Here is a 21,323-nt window from a genome sequence, read left to right on the forward strand (position 1 = left end):
AATTTGTTCTGGAGGTCCGTTCTCAAACTGAAACTGTTCTTAACCTGAAGCACCACTTTAGCTAATGGGGCCTCCTGCTGCTGCCGCGCCACGGGAGCACGATTTCTGTTCTCATCCTGAAGCAAAGTTCTTAACCTGAGGTACTATTTCTGGGTTAGTGGAGTCTGTAACCTGAAGTGTCTGTAACCTGAAGCGTCTGTAACCCAAGGTACCACTGTATACATTAACTAGACAATAGCTAGTGCAATGTGTCAGCACGCCTGGCTGTTAACCAGAAGGTTGATTATTTGCGCCCACCTAGGGATGGCTGTGGGCATAGCAAGGGGTTGGGCTGGATGGCCCTCAAGGTCCCTTCCAACTCTATGATTCCATGACTCTGTTTAACAGTGAGACTAGATGTGCAAAGGCTCACCTGGGAGTAAGCCCCACTGATTCAGCGGGACACCTCTGAGCAGAAACAGTCAAGTTTCCAGCAGATGGGGGCTTTGCCCCATCCCCATACATCCCCTGAGGCACTGAAGCCCCTCCCCATTCCTGTGATTGTAATCTGTTTCAACTGCTTTAATTTCGATTTTCACATTGTTGTCTTCCACCCTGCTGGCGAAGGGTGAGTAATAAATATGAGGAGGAGGAGGAGGAGGCACACCTGCCTTACAAAATGAAAGCATGCTGACATTGTGTAAACACCTGCCATTGGAGGAAAAATCCAACACAGATCAGAATGTGTTGCTTTTAAATGTGGATCGTGAAAGCAACCAAACAGGAGAAAGACCTTTCTTCAAGAAATGTGCAACTTTGCATACCGATTTGTAGAAAAAATCCTTGCTCCCCACCCTCCACCCCACAAACCAGGACTGAACTCAGTGTATTTCCAATGTATTTTCTCCATCTTGTTTAATGCAAGAAATTGCAGGTGACAAGAGACCCAGCTGATGAGCTCCCAAGAAGGTTGCATAGAAATAGGAAGGGAAGTTTCCCTTGGTGCTGTGTCTCCACATTGGGTTCCTTACAGGAGAATCTTTACCCTGTTGCCTCGTAGGGATCACTCTGAGGGAACAGCCCTGCTGGCTGGCTGACATTCAGCTTTTGCAAGAGAAACACCAATATTGGCCAAGTTCACCTTGCCACTTTGTATTGCAGTACAGAAAGATTCAGTAGTACAGCCCTTCAGAGTGGTGCTCATAGACTGTCCTAAAGAGGAAAAACAAAGATCAGGGTAGAAATAGCTCTTCAGTCATTTCTCCCCAAACAAGCTCATTCATCCCAGTTTATAGCCCCCTTTTCCATTGCCGTGCTCACAGAGGCGAAGAAAATCAAAATACATTGAAATGATGCCAAAGTGCTCAGCTATTTCCTTGAACAACAAATGCCTAAAACAAACAAAAAGAAGGAGGGAAACACCTGACTAAAAAAGCATACATGTAAAATGAAAACGTTAAGGGGAAATTTAAATAAACTTAATAATCAGTCTGCATATGCACAAAATTTTATCGCTGTGCTGCCCATAAATAAGCTAACATATTTTTCTACATTAAAAAAAGGACTTGAACCTTGGTATAAAAGAAGTTGGGAAGACACAGACACCCAGAAAACTGAATATCAGATGCAAAAATCCTGTATTTCAGTTACTAAATGGGATAAAACAGAATGTATGTCAAATAATATTTCAATAACATGTAAAGAGCCATGCAATTATTTGGATACAGATAAACCCTCTGTACAGTTGCACTCATGGTTCTTCAATGCTTTTCTTTAAATGGCTAAAATGCCAGGATGGGGTGTTCTTAATGTTCTGATTTTCTGGATAGCTGGAATACCAGTGCCAAATGTGTTTTGGCTCATTTGCCTTCTTTGGTGGCCCCTTTTGTTATGCAGCATCCTTTATGCAGGAGTCCAGCCAAAATATATCCAAATCTCACTTTAGTGAAGGTTAAAAGCCAATTTCCCCAGCTGGCAGGGGTCTGCAAAAAATTGCAATCATCTGTGTAAAATGCTAAGACTCAATACTCAGGACAGGTTCCTTGCTAGAACAGGTCCCCCATCTGTTGCCGTTGCCTCTGCATAAGCAGCAGCACGAGGAGCATGCTGGGAATCTCCAGGGCTTCACACTTGGCAATGCCTTCCTCATTGAAGCTATAATAATAATAATAATAATAATAATAATAATAATAATAATAATAATAATTATTATTAATAATAATTTATTTATACCATGCCCATCTGGCTGGGTTTCCCCAGCCACTCTGGGCTGCTTCCAACAGAATATTAAAATACAATATTCTATTAAACATTAAAAGCTTCCCTAAACAGGGCTGCCTTCAGATGCCTTCAGATGAAAGTCTGGTAGTTGTTCTTCTCTTTGACATCTGGTGGGAGGGTGTTCCACAGGGCAGGTGTCACTAATGAGAAGGCCCTCTGTCTGGTTCTCTGTAACCTCACTTCTCACAATGAGAGAACCGCCAGAAGGCCCTCGGAGCTGGACCTCAGTGTCCGGGCAGAACGATGGGAGTGGAGACGCTCCTTCAGGTATACTGGACCGAGGCCATTTAGGGCTTTAAACGTCAGCACCAACACTTTGAATTGTGCTCGGAAACATACTGGGAGCTAATGTAGGTCTTTCAAGAATGTAGGGTCCTTGCAGAGTGAGGTAAAGTGGCCCCCAAGACTGCCTATCCTGCTGCTGCTTCGCCACTGTGGTAGCCAATGCTGTTTAAACTTTATAAGCAGCAAATGGCTGATCGTTAATGTTCAAGAGCTTACTGCTGTTAAACTTTAAACCATATTTGCTGTGTGAAAGGGGCAACAGCAGGGGTTCTCTCGAGGGTCATCTCGTCCACAGTGCCTCGTTCTCAGGAAGGACCCCTCCTCAGAATGAGGCATGGGTGACTCAGTACCATCAGCCAACCTGGGACTCAGCTATATAGCTGCAAGTAAAACGTTTTAAGTGCAATACAGTCATACCTCGTGTTGCGTCCACTTCATGTTGCATTTTTCAGGTTGCATCCTGTGGCAACCCAGAAGCACCGGAATGGGTTACTTCTGGGTTTCGCCACTCATGCATGCGCAGAAGTGCCAAATCGCGCCGTGCGCCTGCGCAGACGTCGTACTTCAAGTTGCAGGCTTTTCATGTTACGAATTGGCCTCCAGAATGGATCCCGTCCGTAACACAAGTTACCACTGTATACAATGTGACACCAGATGGCGATGGCGATGGTGAGCCTTATGGCAAATTCAATGCATTTTTTAAAATGATTTTTTTTTTAAAAAAAAGCATTTCATAGTCGTTTTTTATATGTGTGTAGATTCCACCCTGGAAAGGGTGCTCATGGCAACTTTGCAGCAACCCTAGGGTGCTAGGCAGCGGTTGCTGGGAGAGAGGGTGCAAATTTGCTGCCCTTCCCAATCTGGTGAGTGGGGTAATGGTCCCAGGATGGCCACCAGGTGGGTTCACAGTCCCAAAGAGGAGAGAACTCATAAGCAATGTTTCATATTAAATCAATTACCTGCCATGAGTTGTGTGACCACCTCAAAGCAGTAGTCCTCAGAGCCAGTACAATCTACCATTTCCGGGTTGCAGCTTGCCAAAGAAAAGCAGGCAGGGCATTGTTTTCCATTGGTCGTGGTGTTGACTGGTGGCACTGGGAAGCAAAGGGAGACCACCAGTTTAAGTGTAGCATGGGTGGCAAGAGACTGCACTTGGATTCAGGAAGTCCTGGGTTCAGCTTTTGATGCTGCCATAAAATTCTTGGCCAGAGGGCAAGGTATTCTCAACTTCAAGTCTCTCTCTCTCCCCCCCCCCCATTCCAGGGGGTGGGGAATTGGACCTGGCTGGTGGAACAGTGTCAGGCTTTGGGGAATCGGCTTCCTCCCCGGTGGCAGTAAATAAGAAGATCCAATGATAGAAACGTCTTACCAGTAAGATGTTTTAATAATCACAGAAAAAAACATGTCTCTCTAGAAATAGTGGTGCTCCCAATTAAGGTTCACTCCCCCCCCCCGTCCCTGTTAATCTACGTCACTCCTACGTCTTGTAATCTGAGCTTGTACCCTCTGCACTTTCTGTTCTGAGATTTTTCTGAGCTCTTTTCAACCTTGGGGAGGGCTTCTTCTTCTAGCTGTTCCCCATCCAGTATTTCCCAGCTTCTGCCTTCTGAACTATGCCCCTCTGCAAACCACTGTTCCAAATCTACGCTGTCCTCCTGTTCCTGGGACGATTCAGGATCGGAGTGGGGGTGGGGGTGGGGGTGGGGGTGGTGGCTCCCACCATTCCTCCTCAGCACGGTCCCTGACAGACAGGATGCTTACTTTCCCCTTGCACACCCCTTGACCCTCCCCCCGTTGGCACCCCTGCTTGAAAGCCACTGACAGTCAGTCTAATAATACTGAGCTAGATGGCATTCAAGATGAGCCATGCCCACTTTGGTTCTACTCATTCAAGCAGGGGTGACTGTTAGAGCAAGCATCCCTAGAGCATCTGCTTTGCATGCAGAAGGTCCCATGTTGAATCTCTGGCATCTCCAGGTAGGGCTGGGAGATACTCCTTGTCTGAAGCCATTGAGAGCCACAACCAGTCAGTATAGACAGTGTCAAGCTTGATGGACCAATGGTTTGATGTAAGGCAGTTTCCCATGTCAAATGTTTACAGCATTCCCAATTTCACCCATTGACCCACCTGTCATACAGATATTTCAGACTCCTAAAGTTGGCAGTGGCTGACCAGCCTTCCTGGGTACTATTTGTTATTTGAGGTTTGGATGTTTAGCCATTGCTATTAGAGCTCTCACCCCAGACTGCATCCTTCTATTTTATGTCACAAACACCATGATGTAGCCCTGCTAGCACTGAGTTAGAAGACGTCAGGAGGAAAACAGCAGTCCTGTACTTACACTGAGGAGAAGCTGTGATACAGGCATCTCCTGTGCAACAGCCACCATTTGCCTGGATGACCCTATCCTTGCCAAAATGCATATGAACTGGTGCCAAAAGATTGCAGATGTCCGAAGACTGACAGGTTTTCACTGAGCTCAGAATGCTTTGTCCATCTGAGGATGAGGAAGAAACACAAGCACTTTATTAGAGATGTTCACCTGCCCAATTCTTCCTAGCAGCTTCCTTTGTCAGTCAAGAAGACTATACCAATGCTGGCCATTTAGTTTTTAAGAGTCCTGATTGAGTCTCTAGCCTGGGATTCTCTGGTTCTGCTCATGGTCCTCTAGTTCATGTTGGGCTCTCTGCAAGCCACCCCCTCTCTTACCAAAGTCACATTTTTAATAATAATGATGATAATAATAATAATAATAATAATAATAATAATAATAATAATAATAAAAAAATACTACTACTACTACCCCATCCATATTACTGGATTGCCCCAGCCACTCTGGGCAGCTTCCAACATACTGTATATAACAACATAATGAAACATTAAACATTAAAAATACTTCCCTATTCAGAACCGCCTTCAGATTTCTTCTAAAGGTTATATAGTTACTTATCTCCTTGACTTGGGGCCCTGATAGCTCCATACCCCCTAATATTTGTCTGATGAAAATAAGGACGTCCTACCATACCCTCCAACATTTCTCCAATGAAAAGAGGGGTGTCCTAATCTAAGGAAAAGTGGGACATTCTGGGATCAAATCAGAAACCGGGATGACTTCTGTAAATCTGGGACTGTCCCTGGAAAACTGGAACACTTGGAGGATCTCTGATGCTGCCTAGTAATTTTCTTCTGCTCTTCTTTTTATAAATATAAATATTGCATATCCATGTATTTGGACTTTTAAAATGCAAATCACCTGAAACTGTGCTCATTGTATTTTTATGTACTTTTGCTTATTTCTTTGAAAGGAATTATTTATTTCTTCAAGATCTGCGGGCACTAAGTGATCTCTAGATGGACCAAATAAAAATAACAACAGTAACAACAGCAAAAGAAAAGCTTTAAAATTAGTGGCAGTGGAGAAAACCATCATTAAGAGTGTTCCAGCCAATTACCAGAATGTGGACTGAAACAAGAAAGTTCTCAAGGCCTTCCGAAAGACTGAAAAAAGATGATCACATGTATTTCCTTGGGGAGGATATTCTAGAGATATAGGTCCTCCACAAAGAAAGGCCCTGTCTCTGGCACTCACCAACCTAACAGTTCCCACTGGTGGACCTTGGAGCAGGGGGATAAGGCACCTTAAGCTCACTATAAGGCATTTTCAGCTCTTAAGCCCAAGTAGCTTGCATAGGACCTGTGGCCAATTCACTGTCAGGGCCTGCTTATGATCTCTCTCACCCACCTACTGAGGTTTTGCTCACACCAACAACACAAGTATCTTGCCCAGCGTCACAAGTCTGCTTCTGGCACGCAATATTGTCGGTGTTGAAGACCATGCAAGTTTCACAGTCCAGTGAGGCACCTGGATGCGGGAAGCAAAAAAAGCAAGCTAAAGTATATGGGGCAGATAGAATTCTAAATTCAGTAAAAGGGCAAAACCCACCCATTGGCAGCTAAAGTGATGCCCCTCTAAACCACCTGTGGCTGTTTCTAGACATCAGGAGCCTGTGCCTAGAAAGATGACTCTGTAGAAAAATCTGCTACACACAGACAGACAGACAACTCCAATTCTGTCATCAATAGCAGTTATGCAAACTGAGCAAATGTGTACAATTTCTTTTCCATTCTGCATTCTGCAATCCAGGCATGTCCAACAGGTAGATAGTGATCTACCGGTAGATCACTGGTCGCCTGTGGTAGATCACTGGCTCCCCCCAAAGGAGCTCAACAACTTTGGCTCCCCTAAGAAAAGCTCAACATTTTTGCCCTGCACCCCCCCAAAAAGGGGCTTTCCTCCCTGAAAAAAGCTCAACAACAACTTCGGCCTGAACCCCCAAAAAGGGGGTAGATCACTGTCAGTTTCCAGCTGTGAGAAGATCACAGTTTCTTGGGAGTTGGCCACCCCTGCTCTAATCATTTCGCACAATTTATCGTATTTTTTGCACCATAACACTCACTTTTTTCCTCCTAGAAAGTAAGGGGAAATGTCTGTGCGTGTTATGGAGCAAATGCCTGCGGGTGGCGGGGGGGATCTGCTGCAGTCGTGAGCAGAGGATCCATGGTTCCCCTTCCTTCCCTCCTCCGTGGTTACAAAGCATGGATCCACATGGATCCTCAGGATTTTTGCATTGGGCTACTCCAAATTCACTGTCAGATCACATGTCTGTGGCCACAGCATGAACCACAAAAATCATATATCCACTATTTCGTTTAGAATATTTTTTTTCTTGTTTTCCTCCTCTAAAAACTACGTGCGTGTTATGGTCTGGTGCGTGTTATAGAGCGAAAAATACGGTATTCTGGTTTAGCTGGCCATGCAGAGGATTGATGAACAATGCAATGCACTGAATCCCAGTGGCGCCCGCTGGAAATCTGACCGAAGCCTTTTGGAAGCTTCTAAGGGACGCGGGTGGCACTATGGGTTAAACCACAGAGCCTAGGACTTGCCGATCAGAAGGCCGGCAGTTCGAATCCCCACGACAGGGTGAGCTCCCGTTGCTCAGTCCCTGCTCCTGCCAACCTAGCAGTTCGAAAGCACATCAAAGTGCAAGTAGATAAATAGGTACCGCTCCGGCGGGAAGGTAAATGGCATTTCTGTGTGCTGCTCTGGTTTGCCAGAAGTGGCTTAGTTATGCTGGTCACATGACCTGGGAGCTGTACGCCGGCTCCCTCGGCCAATAAAGTGAGATGAGTGCCGCAACCCCAGAGTCGGTCACAACTGGACCTAATGGTCAGGGGTCCCTTTACCTTTGCCTTAAGCTTCTGTAGACATTATCTAAACACCTTCAAGGGATTCCAGCTGATCCCTGCCCTCAGGGAACTTTTGCAAACCACAACTATCACCAGATGGTTCATACAGGCGAAAGCAGGTCACTTGATGCCATTGTGATATCAGGTGATAGGCAAGTGGGGAGCCCTGTCTGACTTGGCCCATGTGGTGGAGGTAAGGATCCAGCAACCAGTCATATCCAGTAGCCCACCCATCTTGTGAAGCTATTCTGGATATTCACACCAATGAGGTGGCATCAAATGACATCTAGCTTGGCCTCCATTGATCCTAATGGAACAATTCCCTTTCCTATGGGACATTGAAACATTCCTTACCTATAGTAAGAAACAGTGTGAAGAAGAAGAGTTCCAGGAGAGCTTTCATGGTGACAGGAAATACACGGTGCAAGAGTGGTTGCACAAAATATTGATCCGTGTTGCCTGAGGTAGCCGCAAAACCATTCAGAGCAATAAACAAGAAGAGTAAGCTTGTCAGCAGGAGCACAATCCAAAACATGACCAAACAGTTATATTGCCCGTCTGGGAAAGCAGTGACTGTAGTTGCCATATTAGAATCCCATATGGCTATTGTGAATTCATATTTGGGCCAAGATTTTAGCCCCGAGCTCAGTTAGAAAACCATTTCTAGTGACAAAACCAACACTAGATTAACAAAGGTGGCATGCCATAGCATTTCTCTCATCATTAGATGCAAAAGACATGTCGTGAATTCAGAGTTTGGTTTTGTTCAAAAGGGTTCAAAATCACTACATCAACTTTTGCTTTATGTCAGATTACTGCAACATGAAAACCTCCAGTGGAGTATTATTTACTTATTTATTTACACTGGTACCTCGGGTTAAGAACTTAATTCATTCCAGAGTTCCGTTCTTAACCTGAAACACCACTTTAGCTAATGGGGCCTCCTGCTGCCGCTGCATCGCCGCTGCGCAATTTCTGTTCTCATCCTGAAGCAAAGTTCTTAACCCGAGGTACTATTTCTGGGTTAGCAGAGTCTGTAACCTGAAGTGTCTGTAACTTGAAGCGTCTGTAACCTGAGGTACCACTGTATTAATTTTTTTTAAAAAATTATATATTGCTGTATCATGAATATATATCACAGCAGTTTACAATGATATAGAAACATAAAATCATAAAAAGTTTATGATAAAAAGTTAACAGATTAAAGACAAACATCAATTTGTTGGGGGGGGGGGAAAGAGTTGCCCATATGCCAATCTCCAGATAGGGCTTGGACTACCCCCCTTCTGAAGCCCCCAAGACCTGCTGTCAATCAATGTAGACCAGGGGTCAGCAACCTCTGTCCTGTTGGTCTGATTCTGTCAAGCCTTCCAATTTCACCTATGATGCTGTTTAGACCAAGCCATGTCTACTTGCCAAGACATCTTATATGAGACAAGGCTGGAGCAAAAGCAGTTTGCAGGCACTGCTGATCAGTGATGTCTTCCAAGCCCGGATGATCAGTACCAATGATCAGCAGATCACCAAGGCTTGCATAGTCTGTTCCTATGCCTGTATGACCACATCCAATTCTCTAAACTCAGTGTAGACAATGCTAGATGGGCTAAGAGTCTCTCTTTTTATTATTTGACAGCTCTGTATATTACAGTGGAGCCAAAAGCCTGCCAGAGTTCAGGGACATGGAAGAAGGACAACAGGGACCTCTCAAGGTGGAGCATGTGAAGATCTGCAGTGAATGATTAGCCAAAGTAAACTTTCTGGAAGTGTTTGAATAAACACGGAACTCATTTAACTCACTGTGACACATTTTATAATAATAATATAATATTTTTTTTTATACCCCACCCTCCCCTGCCAGGGCGGCTAACACCAAGTATGAATTACAATAAAATGTAATAGAAAAAAGAAACAACAACAACAGCAACAAACAGTTAATTAAAATATGGCTTAAAATACAGCTTAAAATATAGCTTAAAATGCAGCCTCATTTTAGTAGTAGCCCATAAATCAAGACCATAAAGGAAGGAAACATCAGATATTCACCCGAGCCAACTATCCTACATGGGCCAGCAAAAAAGCCAAGGGGAAATTTATATACCAAATCCCATATAAGGGGTCAGAGTGAGTCAAAGCCGAAGGCCAGGCAGAACAGCTCTGTCTTGCAGGCCCTGCGGAAAGATGTCAAATCCTGCAGGGCCCTGGTCTCTTGTGACAGAGCGTTCCAGCACATCGGGGCCAGTGCTGAAAAGGCCCTGGCCCTAGTTGAAAACAATCTAACCTCCTTGAGGCTTGGGACCTCCAAAGTGTTGTTATTTATGAACCTTAAGGTCTTCCACGGGGCACACCAGGAGAGGTGGTCCCGTAGGTACAAGGGTCCTAGGTACACAATGCACATGCATTTCTGCTTTACATTAAACCCTGGTGAAACACAAGACAATTCCCACTAGTTTGCAGTTGCACATCCTGTATTTGGACAAATTTTGATGAGAGCATCCTCTGATAAATTCCTGAAGTTGAACAACACAGCAATCGTAGTGGCGGGTTGGAGGTTGGAATTTGTTTGTCTTGCACCAGATTCCTTTCTGCTTTCTATTCATCATCTCACAATGAAGTAGAATTTTCCAGATAGCCCCCTGCTACTTTGAGGTTGGTCAAGTAACAATAATCTTACAGGGGACTCTGTAACACAAAACACTACGTTCCTATCTACCCCTAATTCCTACTTGGACTGCTCCTCCTCAGTGCTCTAACAAGCCTAGAACCCATGCTTTTTAGTGCTGTTCACGTCTTTCCAGGGAGGTGTGTTTCCCTCTCCTCCTCACCTTAGCTTTGCTCTGCCCAGATCCAGTCCAGAACCTCATGTAACAAAAGTTGGCAAGACCCCATAGTTTTCCTGGCACTCAACCAGGGTCTGTGGGTCTTGCCTGATATATGGATTTTTCTGCATGCATGTTCTTCAAATGTAATGCATGTCTGAATGGCCATTTCACTAATATATTGATTTCCATGCACATTTCCCCCTAACGTTATTCGACTTGAGAACTGCACTGCAAAATTCAGATGAGTTGCAGATTTTGAAGGGTGGCTGTACAGTGGTACCTCGGGTTACAGACGCTTCAGGTTACAGACGCTTCAGGTTACAGACTCTTCTAACCCAGATATAGTACCTCGGGTTAAGAGCTTTGCTTCAGGATGAGAACAGAAATTGCATGATGGAGGCGCGGCGGCAGCGGGAGGCTCCATTAGCTAAAGTGGTACCTCAGGTTAAGAACAGTTTCAGGTTAGGAATGGACCTCCAGAATGAATTAAGTTCTTAACCCGAGGTACCACTGTATTTCAGTTCAGAAAGTGTGGGTTTGATAGGTTCAGCTGCAAATGCAAATGGGTCAAATTTCTCACCCATCCCTACCTGAAGGCTTTGTACTGTGAAAAGTAGCATGTACTCTGCATCAGGGATTTAAAGCTAGCATGCAGTTGACACTTCAACCCAAGGAGTGTAGAGATATTGATAGCACAATGGTATGAATTAGGCTTGCCATACGTCAGGAAAGTTCCTGACATGTCCTGGCTTTTGGGTGTAAAAATGGCATCGGGGGGAACTGTGCTGAATTGGCAAAATGTCAGCGGAAACAGCTCCAAAATCTTTCTTAATTATGGGGGGCCGGGCTCAACGCAAAGCATGGGAAATAAACAAGATGAGCTTGAGCTCCTGGTACAGCAAACTAAATATGACATAATAGGAATCACTGAAACCTGGTGGGATAAATCCCACGATTGGAATGTAATAATGGAGGGATACAATCTATTTCAAAGAAACAGACCAGACAAGAAAGGAGGAGGAGTGGTGTTATATGTCAGGGATGTGTATACCTGTGAAGAGATCCAAGATTTAGAACCTCAAAGCCAAAGTGAGAGCATTTGGGTCAAAATTAAGGGAGAGAAGAATAACAGTGACCTCATTGTGGGAGTTTACTATAGATCCCCAAGCCAAACGGAGGACATAGATGATGCCTTCCTGGAACAGATGGCCAAGCATGCAAAAGGAAGGGAGATAGTAGTAATGGGGGACTTCAATTACCCGGATATTTGTTGGATGTCAAACTCAGCCAAGAGCATAAGGTCAAACAGATTCCTCACTGCCCTTGCAGACAACTTCATTGTCCAGAAAGTGGGAGAAGCAACAAGAGGAACAGCCATTTTAGATCTGGTCCTAACCAATGTTGATGACCTGGTTAGTGGGGTAGAAGTGGAAGGATCATTAGGCGCGAGTGATCATGCTCTTCTGAAGTTTACTATACAGCGGAAAGGAGCAGCCAAGCATACTAGGACTCAATTTCTCGACTTTAAGAAAGCCGACTTCATAAAGCTTAGGGAAGTGCTGGGTGAGATCCCATGGACAGTAATACTAAAAGGAAAGGGAGTTCAAGATGGCTGGGAGTTTGTTAAGAGGGAGATAGTAAAAGCACAACTTCAGGCAATACCAATGAGACGGAAACATGGAAGGTGCCTAAAGAAGCCAGGGTGGCTATCTAAAGAACTTTTAACTGAGTTAAGATTAAAAAAGGATGTGTACAAAAAATGGAAAAGGGGGGAAACCACCAAAGAGGAATTCAAACAAATAGCCAGCACGTGTAGACACAAAGTCAGAAAAGCTAAAGCACAAAATGAACTCAGGCTTGCTAGAGAGGTTAAAAGCAACAAAAAAGGCTTTTATGGGTATGTTCGTAGCAAAAGGAAGAACAAAGAAACCGTGGGGTCACTCAGAGGAGAAGATGGTGAAATGCAAACAGGGGACACAGAAAGGGCTGAACTCCTCAATGCCTTCTTTGCCTCAGTCTTCTCCGATAAAGAAAACAATGCCCGACCTGAAGAATTTGGAGCAAATGATTCAGCAGAGGAAACACAGCCCAGAATAACTAAGGAGATAGTACAAGAATACTTGGCTAGTCTAGATGTATTCAAGTCTCCAGGGCCAGATGAACTGCATCCAAGAGTATTAAAAGAACTGGCAGATGTGATTTCAGAACCACTGGCAGTCATCTTTGAGAATTCCTGGAGAACAGGCGAAGTCCCGGCAGACTGGAGGAGGGCAAATGTTGTCCCTATTTTCAAAAAGGGGAAAAGAGAGGACCCAAATAATTACCGCCCAGTCAGTCTGACATCAATACCAGGGAAGATTCTGGAGCAGATCATTAAGCAAACAGTCTGTGAGCACCTAGAAAGGAATGCTGTGATCACCAATAGTCAGCATGGATTTCTGAAAAATAAGTCATGTCAGACTAACCTGATCTCGTTTTTTGACAGAATTACAAGCCTGGTAGATGAAGGGAACGCAGTGGATGTAGTCTACCTTGATTTCAGCAAGGCATTTGACAAGGTGCCCCATGATATTCTTGTAAAGAAGCTGGTAAAATGCGGTCTTGACTATGCTACCACTCAGTGGATTTGTAACTGGCTGACTGACCGAACCCAAAGGGTGCTCATCAATGGTTCCTCTTCATCCTGGAGAAGAGTGACTAGTGGGGTGCCACAGGGTTCTGTCTTGGGCCCGGTCTTATTCAACATCTTTATCAACAACTTGGATGATGGACTCAAGGGCATCCTGATCAAATTTGCAGATGACACCAAACTGGGAGGGGTGGCTAACACCCCAGAGGACAGGATCACACTTCAAAACGACCTTGACAGATTAGAGAACTGGGCCAAAACAAACAAGATGAATTTTAACAGGGAGAAATGTAAAGTATTGCACTTGGGCAAAAAAAATGAGAGGCACAAATACAAGATGGGTGACACCTGGCTTGAGAGCAGTACATGTGAAAAGGATCTAGGAGTCTTGGTTGACCACAAACTTGACATGAGCCAACAGTGTGACGCGGCAGCTAAAAAAGCCAATGCAATTCTGGGCCTCATCAATAGGAGTATAGCATCTAGATCAAGGGAAGTAATAGTGCCACTGTATTCTGCTCTGGTCAGACCTCACCTGGAGTACTGTGTCCAGTTCTGGGCACCACAGTTCAAGAAGGACACTGACAAACTGGAACGTGTCCAGAGGAGGGCAACCAAAATGGTCAAAGGCCTGGAAATGATGCCTTATGAGGAACGGCTAAGGGAGCTGGGCATGTTTAGCCTGGAGAAGAGGAGGTTAAGGGGTGATATGATAGCCATGTTCAAATATATAAAAGGATGTCACATAGAGGAGGGAGAAAGGCTGTTTTCTGCTGCTCCAGAGAAGCGGGCATGGAGCAATGGATCCAAACTACAAGAAAGAAGATTCCACCTAAACATTAGGAAGAACTTCCTGACAGTAAGAGCTGTTCGACAGTGGAATTTGCTGCCAAGGAGTGTGGTGGAGTCTCCTTCTTTGGAGGTCTTTAAGCAGAGGCTTGACAACCATATGTCAGGAGTGCTCTGTGTTGGTTTCTGCTTTCCTTCACTGTGCAGCGAAAGGGCTTGTCACGAGACAGGTGTTTACATTCCACAGTCTGTACTGTTGGAGTTTCTCACGGGAAAGGGAGACTGGATGTGACGTACACTGGTTTCCTGTTTTTTCACTGTGTGATTCTCTCCGAGCTGCCGAGGAGAGAGGATGCATTATCTGCTCCGGCAGAGGCAAGATGTCTTTCTGTAATATAACTGCTTTGAACTGTAAATAAAGCAATATTGAGTATGTAGTACGTACTCCTCATCCTTCCGCTGGGCACGGAACTCTGCTTTACGCCAACACGTGGTTATGGGCCCAGAGGTCGAATCGGAGTGCCGGCAAAGGATCGGAATGCAGAGGGACAGATCGGATCGGAATCTGCTCTGCGCGTAAACATGATTGATGAATGAGGTATGTGCTACTGCTCCGGGCAGCCTGCCAGCTTCTAGTTAATGGCTTTATGGCTGGACTTTGAACTTTTAAAGCCGTTTTGCCGGGAATACGCAAAAGGCTCCCAGGCACAAGTTACTATGCTGGGGAAATCGAAAGTAACTTTTAAGTGTGCTTTTGGAACAAGGCAGCTGCAGCAGTGACGCAGCAAGATTTAAAGCAGCATATATGACGCTGAAGGCTAATGCCAGAGTCATGATGGCCCTTCAGGATGCTTGTGGGATTCCTAAGCTCAACAAGAAAAATTATGCGGACTGGGTTCAGTATGCAGAGGCAATTCTGCGGAAAGAGGGTTTGTTTGAGGTGATTACAGAAACCCCCCCAGCTCCAGTTACAGATGCATGGAAAGCTAAGGATTCCAAAGCACGGGGAACGCTTACATTGATAGTATCCCCAGAAGAGCTCTGTCTATTGCGTGATAAGACCTCAGCCAGAGAAATTTGGGATTCTTTGAGAGAGGCTCACTTAAGGACAGAAGCTGGATCTACTATGTTTTACTTCAACAAGCTGCATAATATGGCTCTTGCTGAAGGTGGAGATGTGCGTTTACATCTGATGGAGATGCAAAATCTGAGACATGAGCTGCAACAGAGAGGACTCAACTTTCCAGAGGCTGTGTATTCTTTCATGATACTACAATCTTTGGGTTCAGGTTGGGAGTCTGTTGCAACCCAGATTGCTGTGCAGCCAACAGCTCAGCTGACAGTGGACTTTGTTACTGCCGTGATTCAGAATGAAGCAGATCGCCGGGGTGCTAGCTGCATGGGCAAGGGGGAGTCTTCACAGACACCATCCCATAGTGCAGTGGAACCACCAGATGGCGCCAAAGCTTTGAAGGCAGTAAAATGCTACTCATGTGGACGTCTAGGCCATATGAAGAGGGAATGCAGATATCCCAAGGCCAAGACAGAGCAGCGCAGCGAAAGCTCATCGCGTGGAAAAGGCCGAGGCAAAGGCAAAGGTCCGGTGTCTAGGACAACGCAGCACAAGGCTATGGTTTCACGCTTCACTCCAAAGGTTGCAGAGGTCCAGAAGACGTCTAGATCTTTCTTCGTTGTTGATTCGGCGGCGACCCACCATATGTGCAATGATAAAAGACTGTTTGTGTCTTTTACGCCGCAGGAAGGTGCGATTCACCAGGCGGATGACCACACTATTCCCAGTAAAGGCTACGGAACTGTTGTTCTTCACAGTTTGGACTTATCGATACAGAATGTCCTTTACGTGCCAGATTCCAAACATAATCTTCTCAGCGTTGGACAGCTGATTGAGCGGAACATTGACGTGTCCTTCAAGAACAAGAAGTGCATCATCACAAAGAAAAATGACTATGTATTGCATGCTGAATATGTTGATCGTTTGTTTGTTTTGTATTATGATGATGTTGTGCAGGATGACACTTGTTGCATTGCAGGTTCTAACAAAAGTTTGCATGCAGAATGTATTCATGATTTTCATCGAAAATTTGGTCATTTGCATTTTGAGGCAGTATCTAAAATGCCTGCCTTGGTTGAAGGTATGACTATTAAACCCTGCAGGTACCATATGAAGTGCAAAGCATGCGCAGCAAACAAGGTGAAAATGGCTGCGAAAGGTAAGGTGTCTAGTAGGCAAGCTACGGAACCATACCAGGTTGTTCATGCTGATTTGGTTGGACCGCTATCGCCCTCTTTGGGTGGAAATAGGTACTTCATGGTTCTCATTGACTCATTTTCTAGATATATTTTTGTGTACAATCTCAAGCAGAAATCAGAGGCTTTTCCTAGGTTCAAGGAATTCTGTGCTTGGTTGGAAAATGTGCATGGTAAGAAGATAAAGACTCTTTTCAGTGATCGCGGGGGAGAATTCACTTCTCAGCAGTTTGAAGCTTTTCTGACTGAGAAAGGAATTCAACACGATTTGTCTAGTCCTCGCTCGCCATGGCAGAATGGACTTGCGGAACGGGCAAATCAGACATTGCTTCAAGGGTTAAAAACCTTGCTGCATGATGCCAATCTTCCAGAGAGTTATTGGGCCGAATCTCTCTCGTGTTTTGTTTACAGTTACAATCGCAGGTTATCTTCAGCGATTGGTTGTACCCCCTATGAGAAGATGTTTGGCAAGAAGCCATACATCAAACACATGAAAATATTTGGTTCTGACATGTGGGTTCATTCACCACAAAATTCCAAGTTAGACAAGCGTGGATTGCATGGTATCTTTCTAGGTTATCAGAAAGGTTCTTACAGAATAATGATGACTGACTCTAAGACCATTAAGCTCACGAGAAGTGTTGAGTACAATGCAAAGTGGGGGGAGAATGTGGGAATTTTCCAATGTTATCCTGATGACGGTGATGAGACTGAGGATAGTCAACCACAACAACCCACACCCACTGATGAAGGTTCTGAGTCTGAGTCTGAAACTGAATCAGGTGATTCAGAGGATTTCAAGAGTGCGAAAGCCTCTATGCGACCCTCTGAATGCTCTGATCGAGAAGAATTGGAGGAACCGTTGTTCACAATAGGTCGTTTTTCTCCTAAGAAGGAAGAGGAGAGTGTTGAAGACTTAAGGCTAATTCGTAGGTCACAAAGAGCCACAAAAGGCAAACCTCCAAAGAGATTTGCTGATGAGTTTGCTACGATAGCAGTAACAGCTGTTAAAAGCTCCAAGAAGGTATTTGAACCTTCAAGTTTCCAAGAAATCCAGGGTTTGGATTCAAAGGAAGCTGAGCCATGGTTAAATGCCATGAAGGCTGAGCTTGATTCCTTGGAAAGGAACAAAACATGGGAGCTAGTTCCAGTAGTTCCAGGAATGAAACTGCTTGGAAGCAAATGGGTCTTCAAAGCGAAGACAGATCAAAATGGCAAGATAGTCAGACACAAGGCCAGATTGGTAGCCAGAGGTTTTGCACAGGTACCAGGTGAAGACTATCACGAGACCTACTCACCCACAGTGAGGTATGAAAGCATTAGGCTTATGCTCAAGCTAGCTGCAGAGCAAAATCTACACATTAGTCACCATGATATTAATACAGCTTTTCTGTACGGATCTCTAAAAGAATCACTTTATATGCTTCCACCTGATGGCGTACAGGTAAAACAGGGATTTGTTTGTGCTCTGAAGAAATCCCTTTATGGTCTCAAACAAAGTGCACGGTGTTGGCACACAAAACTCACTGAAGTATTGTTTTCTCTAGGTTTTCAGCAAGGGAAAGCTGATCCATGTGTATTTGTCAAAGAGGAGGGGCAAAAGAAACTGTACTGTTTGTTTTATGTTGATGATTTATTATTCTTTTGGAAAGATGTCGCAATGTACAATAACGCCCTAGCTCAACTGAAAGAGCACTTTGACATGAAAGATCTTGGTGAGGTAAGCAACTACCTATCTCTAGAAATAGAGAGAGATCAAGATGGTAACATTCTAGTACACCAGTCACGAAAAATTGCTGATGTGTTAAGCAAACTAAACCTGATGGATGCTAACCCTGTAGACACACCGATGACAACAGGTTATCAGGTAGATGACACTGAAGAAGCATTTTCTGACACTACACTATACAGAAGTGTGCTAGGCAAGCTAAACTTCATTGCCAGATGTTCAAGACCAGACATTGCTGTTAGCTGTAATTTGCTAAGCAGACAAGTCAACAATCCTAGTGTCAAGGATTGGAAAGCTCTGAAACGCATAGCGCGGTATTTGAAAGGCACTATGCATTACAGACTGAGATTTAACAATCAGAAGTCTGGTGGTCTTGAGATATTTGCAGATGCAAGTTTTGGAAGTGACACTACAGACAGGAAAAGTACGTCTGGAGTTTGCTACATGTACAATCAGGGTCTGTTTGATTGGTCATGCAAGAAGCAAACAACAGTTAGCTTAAGTACTTGTGAAGCTGAACTGAATGCACTGTCTTATTCACTTAAGGATTGTGAATGGTTGATACAATTGTGCAAAGATATGATAATTCCTGTCAAATGTCCAATCCAGGTTTACCAGGACAACAAAGCATGTTTGGCTTTGCTGAAGTCTGAAGGTTGTAAGCAAAGCACAAAGCACTTGCAATTAAAGTTGCAGCATGCTAGGGAATGTATTCAGAAGGGACTCGTAACGGTGTCCTATATGTCAGGTAATGAAATTCCTGCTGATGTATTGTCCAAGATTGTATCAAGGGATCAACACTGTACCTATGTGCAGAAGTTGGGTTTGTACTGATGTTGTACGAACACGCTGCCCAGTGATGTTCACAGAAAGGGGGAGGATGTTGGTTTCTGCTTTCCTTCACTGTGCAGCGAAAGGGCTTGTCACGAGACAGGTGTTTACATTCCACAGTCTGTACTGTTGGAGTTTCTCACGGGAAAGGGAGACTGGATGTGACGTACACTGGTTTCCTGTTTTTTCACTGTGTGATTCTCTCCGAGCTGCCGAGGAGAGAGGATGCATTATCTGCTCCGGCAGAGGCAAGATGTCTTTCTGTAATATAACTGCTTTGAACTGTAAATAAAGCAATATTGAGTATGTAGTACGTACTCCTCATCCTTCCGCTGGGCACGGAACTCTGCTTTACGCCAACACTCTGATGGTGTTTCCTGCTTGGCAGGGGGTTGGACTCGATGGCCCTTGTGGTCTCTTCCAACTCTATGATTCTATGATTCTATGATTCAACAACTTTGCAGGTGTCAGGAAATATTACAACCCTAGTATAAATGAGTTTCCTCACTGTGATCCCTCCCCCAAGCTCTTTCATAATTGGAACAAGCCAAAAGCATAGTACAAATGACAAACTGCAGAGCTTCCCAGCTTGCCAGGCTATAGGGGCAACAATACTACAATGAAATTGACATGTGCCTTTTATTGCCCTATGTTTAAAATGTTTAAAATAATGTACTTAAATTAACTTGTGCCCAAACCAAATCAGGCTGTTTCGGAGGATCCAGCTTTGGGCCATGTCGGGACAAGACAGTCCCAGATCAAGTTGCCCAGGGCTGTCAAGGTGGCACAGATTTCCTTAACCAGCATGTTCCTCATAGGGAAGGCATTGAAGAAACCAACTCCTGCAGGATTGAACCCTCCTACTCTTGGAGGCATAGTTTCTCCTCCTTTCCCTGCCCCCATCCCAACCACATGTTTAATTGGGATTTTTTTTAATATATTAAAAAACCCCTCAACATTAGCCCAATTCCCAGATTAATTCAGGGATAGTTCCAGGGTGGGGCAAGTGTTCCTAAGGATTAGCAATTATTGATTCCCCAAACTATTTAATTTCTTTTTCTCCCCTACAGTAAGATTTCAAAAAGGCATCAGAAAGGGCTTTTGAAAGGCCCCAGTGACATCTGGAATCCTATACTAATCAGCCCTAAGATGACATACACAGAATGCTTTTCCATTGCTTTCTTCACCATTTTAAAAATCATTGGTTTTGCTCCATCATACTGGAAACTCTTGAGAGTCCTGTGGACTGCAAGAAGATCAAACCTATCCATTCTTAAGAAAATCAGCCCTGGAAGGACAGATCGTGAATCTAAGGCTCCAATACTTTGGCCACCTCATGAGAAGAGAAGACTCCCTGGAAAAGACCCTGATGCTGGGAAAGATGGAGGGCACAAGGAGAAGGAGACGACAGAGGACGAGATGGTTGGACAGTTGGCAAATTAAATTATTTGAATATATAGAATTGGCCAAAATGACACAGAATATCAGACAGCAGAAAGGGACAAAGTTTATTGACGATTGGACCAAATTTATAACATATATGGAAACAAATTCTAGAGATTTAAAAATCACAGTAGGTTTAACATAATCCTTGCGATGTGTAGATGATACAAAATGAAAACTGCAGAATGGAACTATCATTTTACATAACCTAAAACCGAGATGGAGGGAAGTCAACCATTATTTGTTGTTAATTAATGTCTGTCTTTTGGTCTGTTTATCCTTTGTGTTTTGATTGATGCTTTCTTTTTTCTTTGGTGTGTTTATTTGTTTTTCTTTTTCTTTGTTGTTTGGTTACTGAAAATTAATAAAAAGAATTGGGAAAAAAAGAGATGTTTGGACAGTGTTCTCGAAGCTACCAGCATGAGTTTGACCAAACTGCGGGAGGCAGTGGAAGACAGAATGCCTGGCATGCTCTGGTCCATGGGGTCACGAAGAGTTGGACATGACTAAACGACTAAACAACAACACAACAACAACAACAACAACAACAACAACAACAACAACAACTTCAAACATGCATCTCCATAGTCTAATAATCGAACAACTTTGTAAATATTAAGTAACATATCCCACCATAGCACAAAACCTTACTAGACTGGTGGATCAAGCCAGTTAGTAGGCAACTTCTTACCAGAGCCTAAAGCTGTGTGTAGATGGTCTCAGATGGTAGGAGAGCCTGAGGAATAAAAGGATGAGGGAATGAGAGAGAGAGAGAGTTCCTGCACAGACTAACATGGGACCTTTTATAGGACGTTTATCCTAGGATCCCTACCAGTCATGTGTTGACATTTTCCTATACCAGCTTGCACTGTTACAAAACCACCCTTACACTCCTTGACCTTAGCTTTTACTCTATAAACTTGTTGACTATTCTAAATCCTTGAACTATGAAAAACACATTTATTTAATTTTTGGAATACGTTTCATAATATGCCTGACACGCTAAAGCTTTCCTTTTCA

The 21,323-nt window shown here is 44.1% G+C and overlaps 1 protein-coding gene across 1 annotated transcript; it reads right to left on the minus strand.

Annotated features, from left to right (window-relative positions):
* Positions 1-868: 868 nt before the first annotated feature.
* On the minus strand, positions 869-21,149 carry LOC144328578 (phospholipase A2 inhibitor gamma subunit B-like). Its single transcript, XM_077932589.1, has 6 exons — positions 20,995-21,149; positions 8,150-8,254; positions 6,288-6,407; positions 4,887-5,042; positions 3,504-3,638; positions 869-1,191 (listed from the first exon to the last, which is right to left on the minus strand). Exons 2-6 carry the CDS (start codon positions 8,196-8,198, stop codon positions 1,043-1,045), a joined length of 609 nt encoding a protein of 202 aa, XP_077788715.1. The 5' UTR covers positions 8,199-8,254; positions 20,995-21,149; the 3' UTR covers positions 869-1,042.
* Between the last annotated feature and the right edge of the window lie 174 nt (positions 21,150-21,323).

This window comes from Podarcis muralis, chromosome 7 (assembly GCF_964188315.1).
Source record: "Podarcis muralis chromosome 7, rPodMur119.hap1.1, whole genome shotgun sequence".
NCBI lineage: Eukaryota > Metazoa > Chordata > Lepidosauria > Squamata > Lacertidae > Podarcis > Podarcis muralis.

What these genes read in the sequence shown, in the direction of transcription:
- LOC144328578 (XM_077932589.1), bottom strand. Translation starts at nt 8,198, where the DNA reads ATGAAAGCTCTCCTGGAACTCTTCTTCTTCACACTGTTTCTTACTATA. An exon ending in CACACTGTTTCTTACTATAG is followed by an intron (nt 6,408 to 8,149) that starts GTAAGGAATGTT and finishes TCCCGCATCCAG; the next exon opens with GTGCCTCACTGGACTGTGAA. An exon ending in TATCACAGCTTCTCCTCAGT is followed by an intron (nt 3,639 to 4,886) that starts GTAAGTACAGGA and finishes TTTGCTTCCCAG; the next exon opens with TGCCACCAGTCAACACCACG.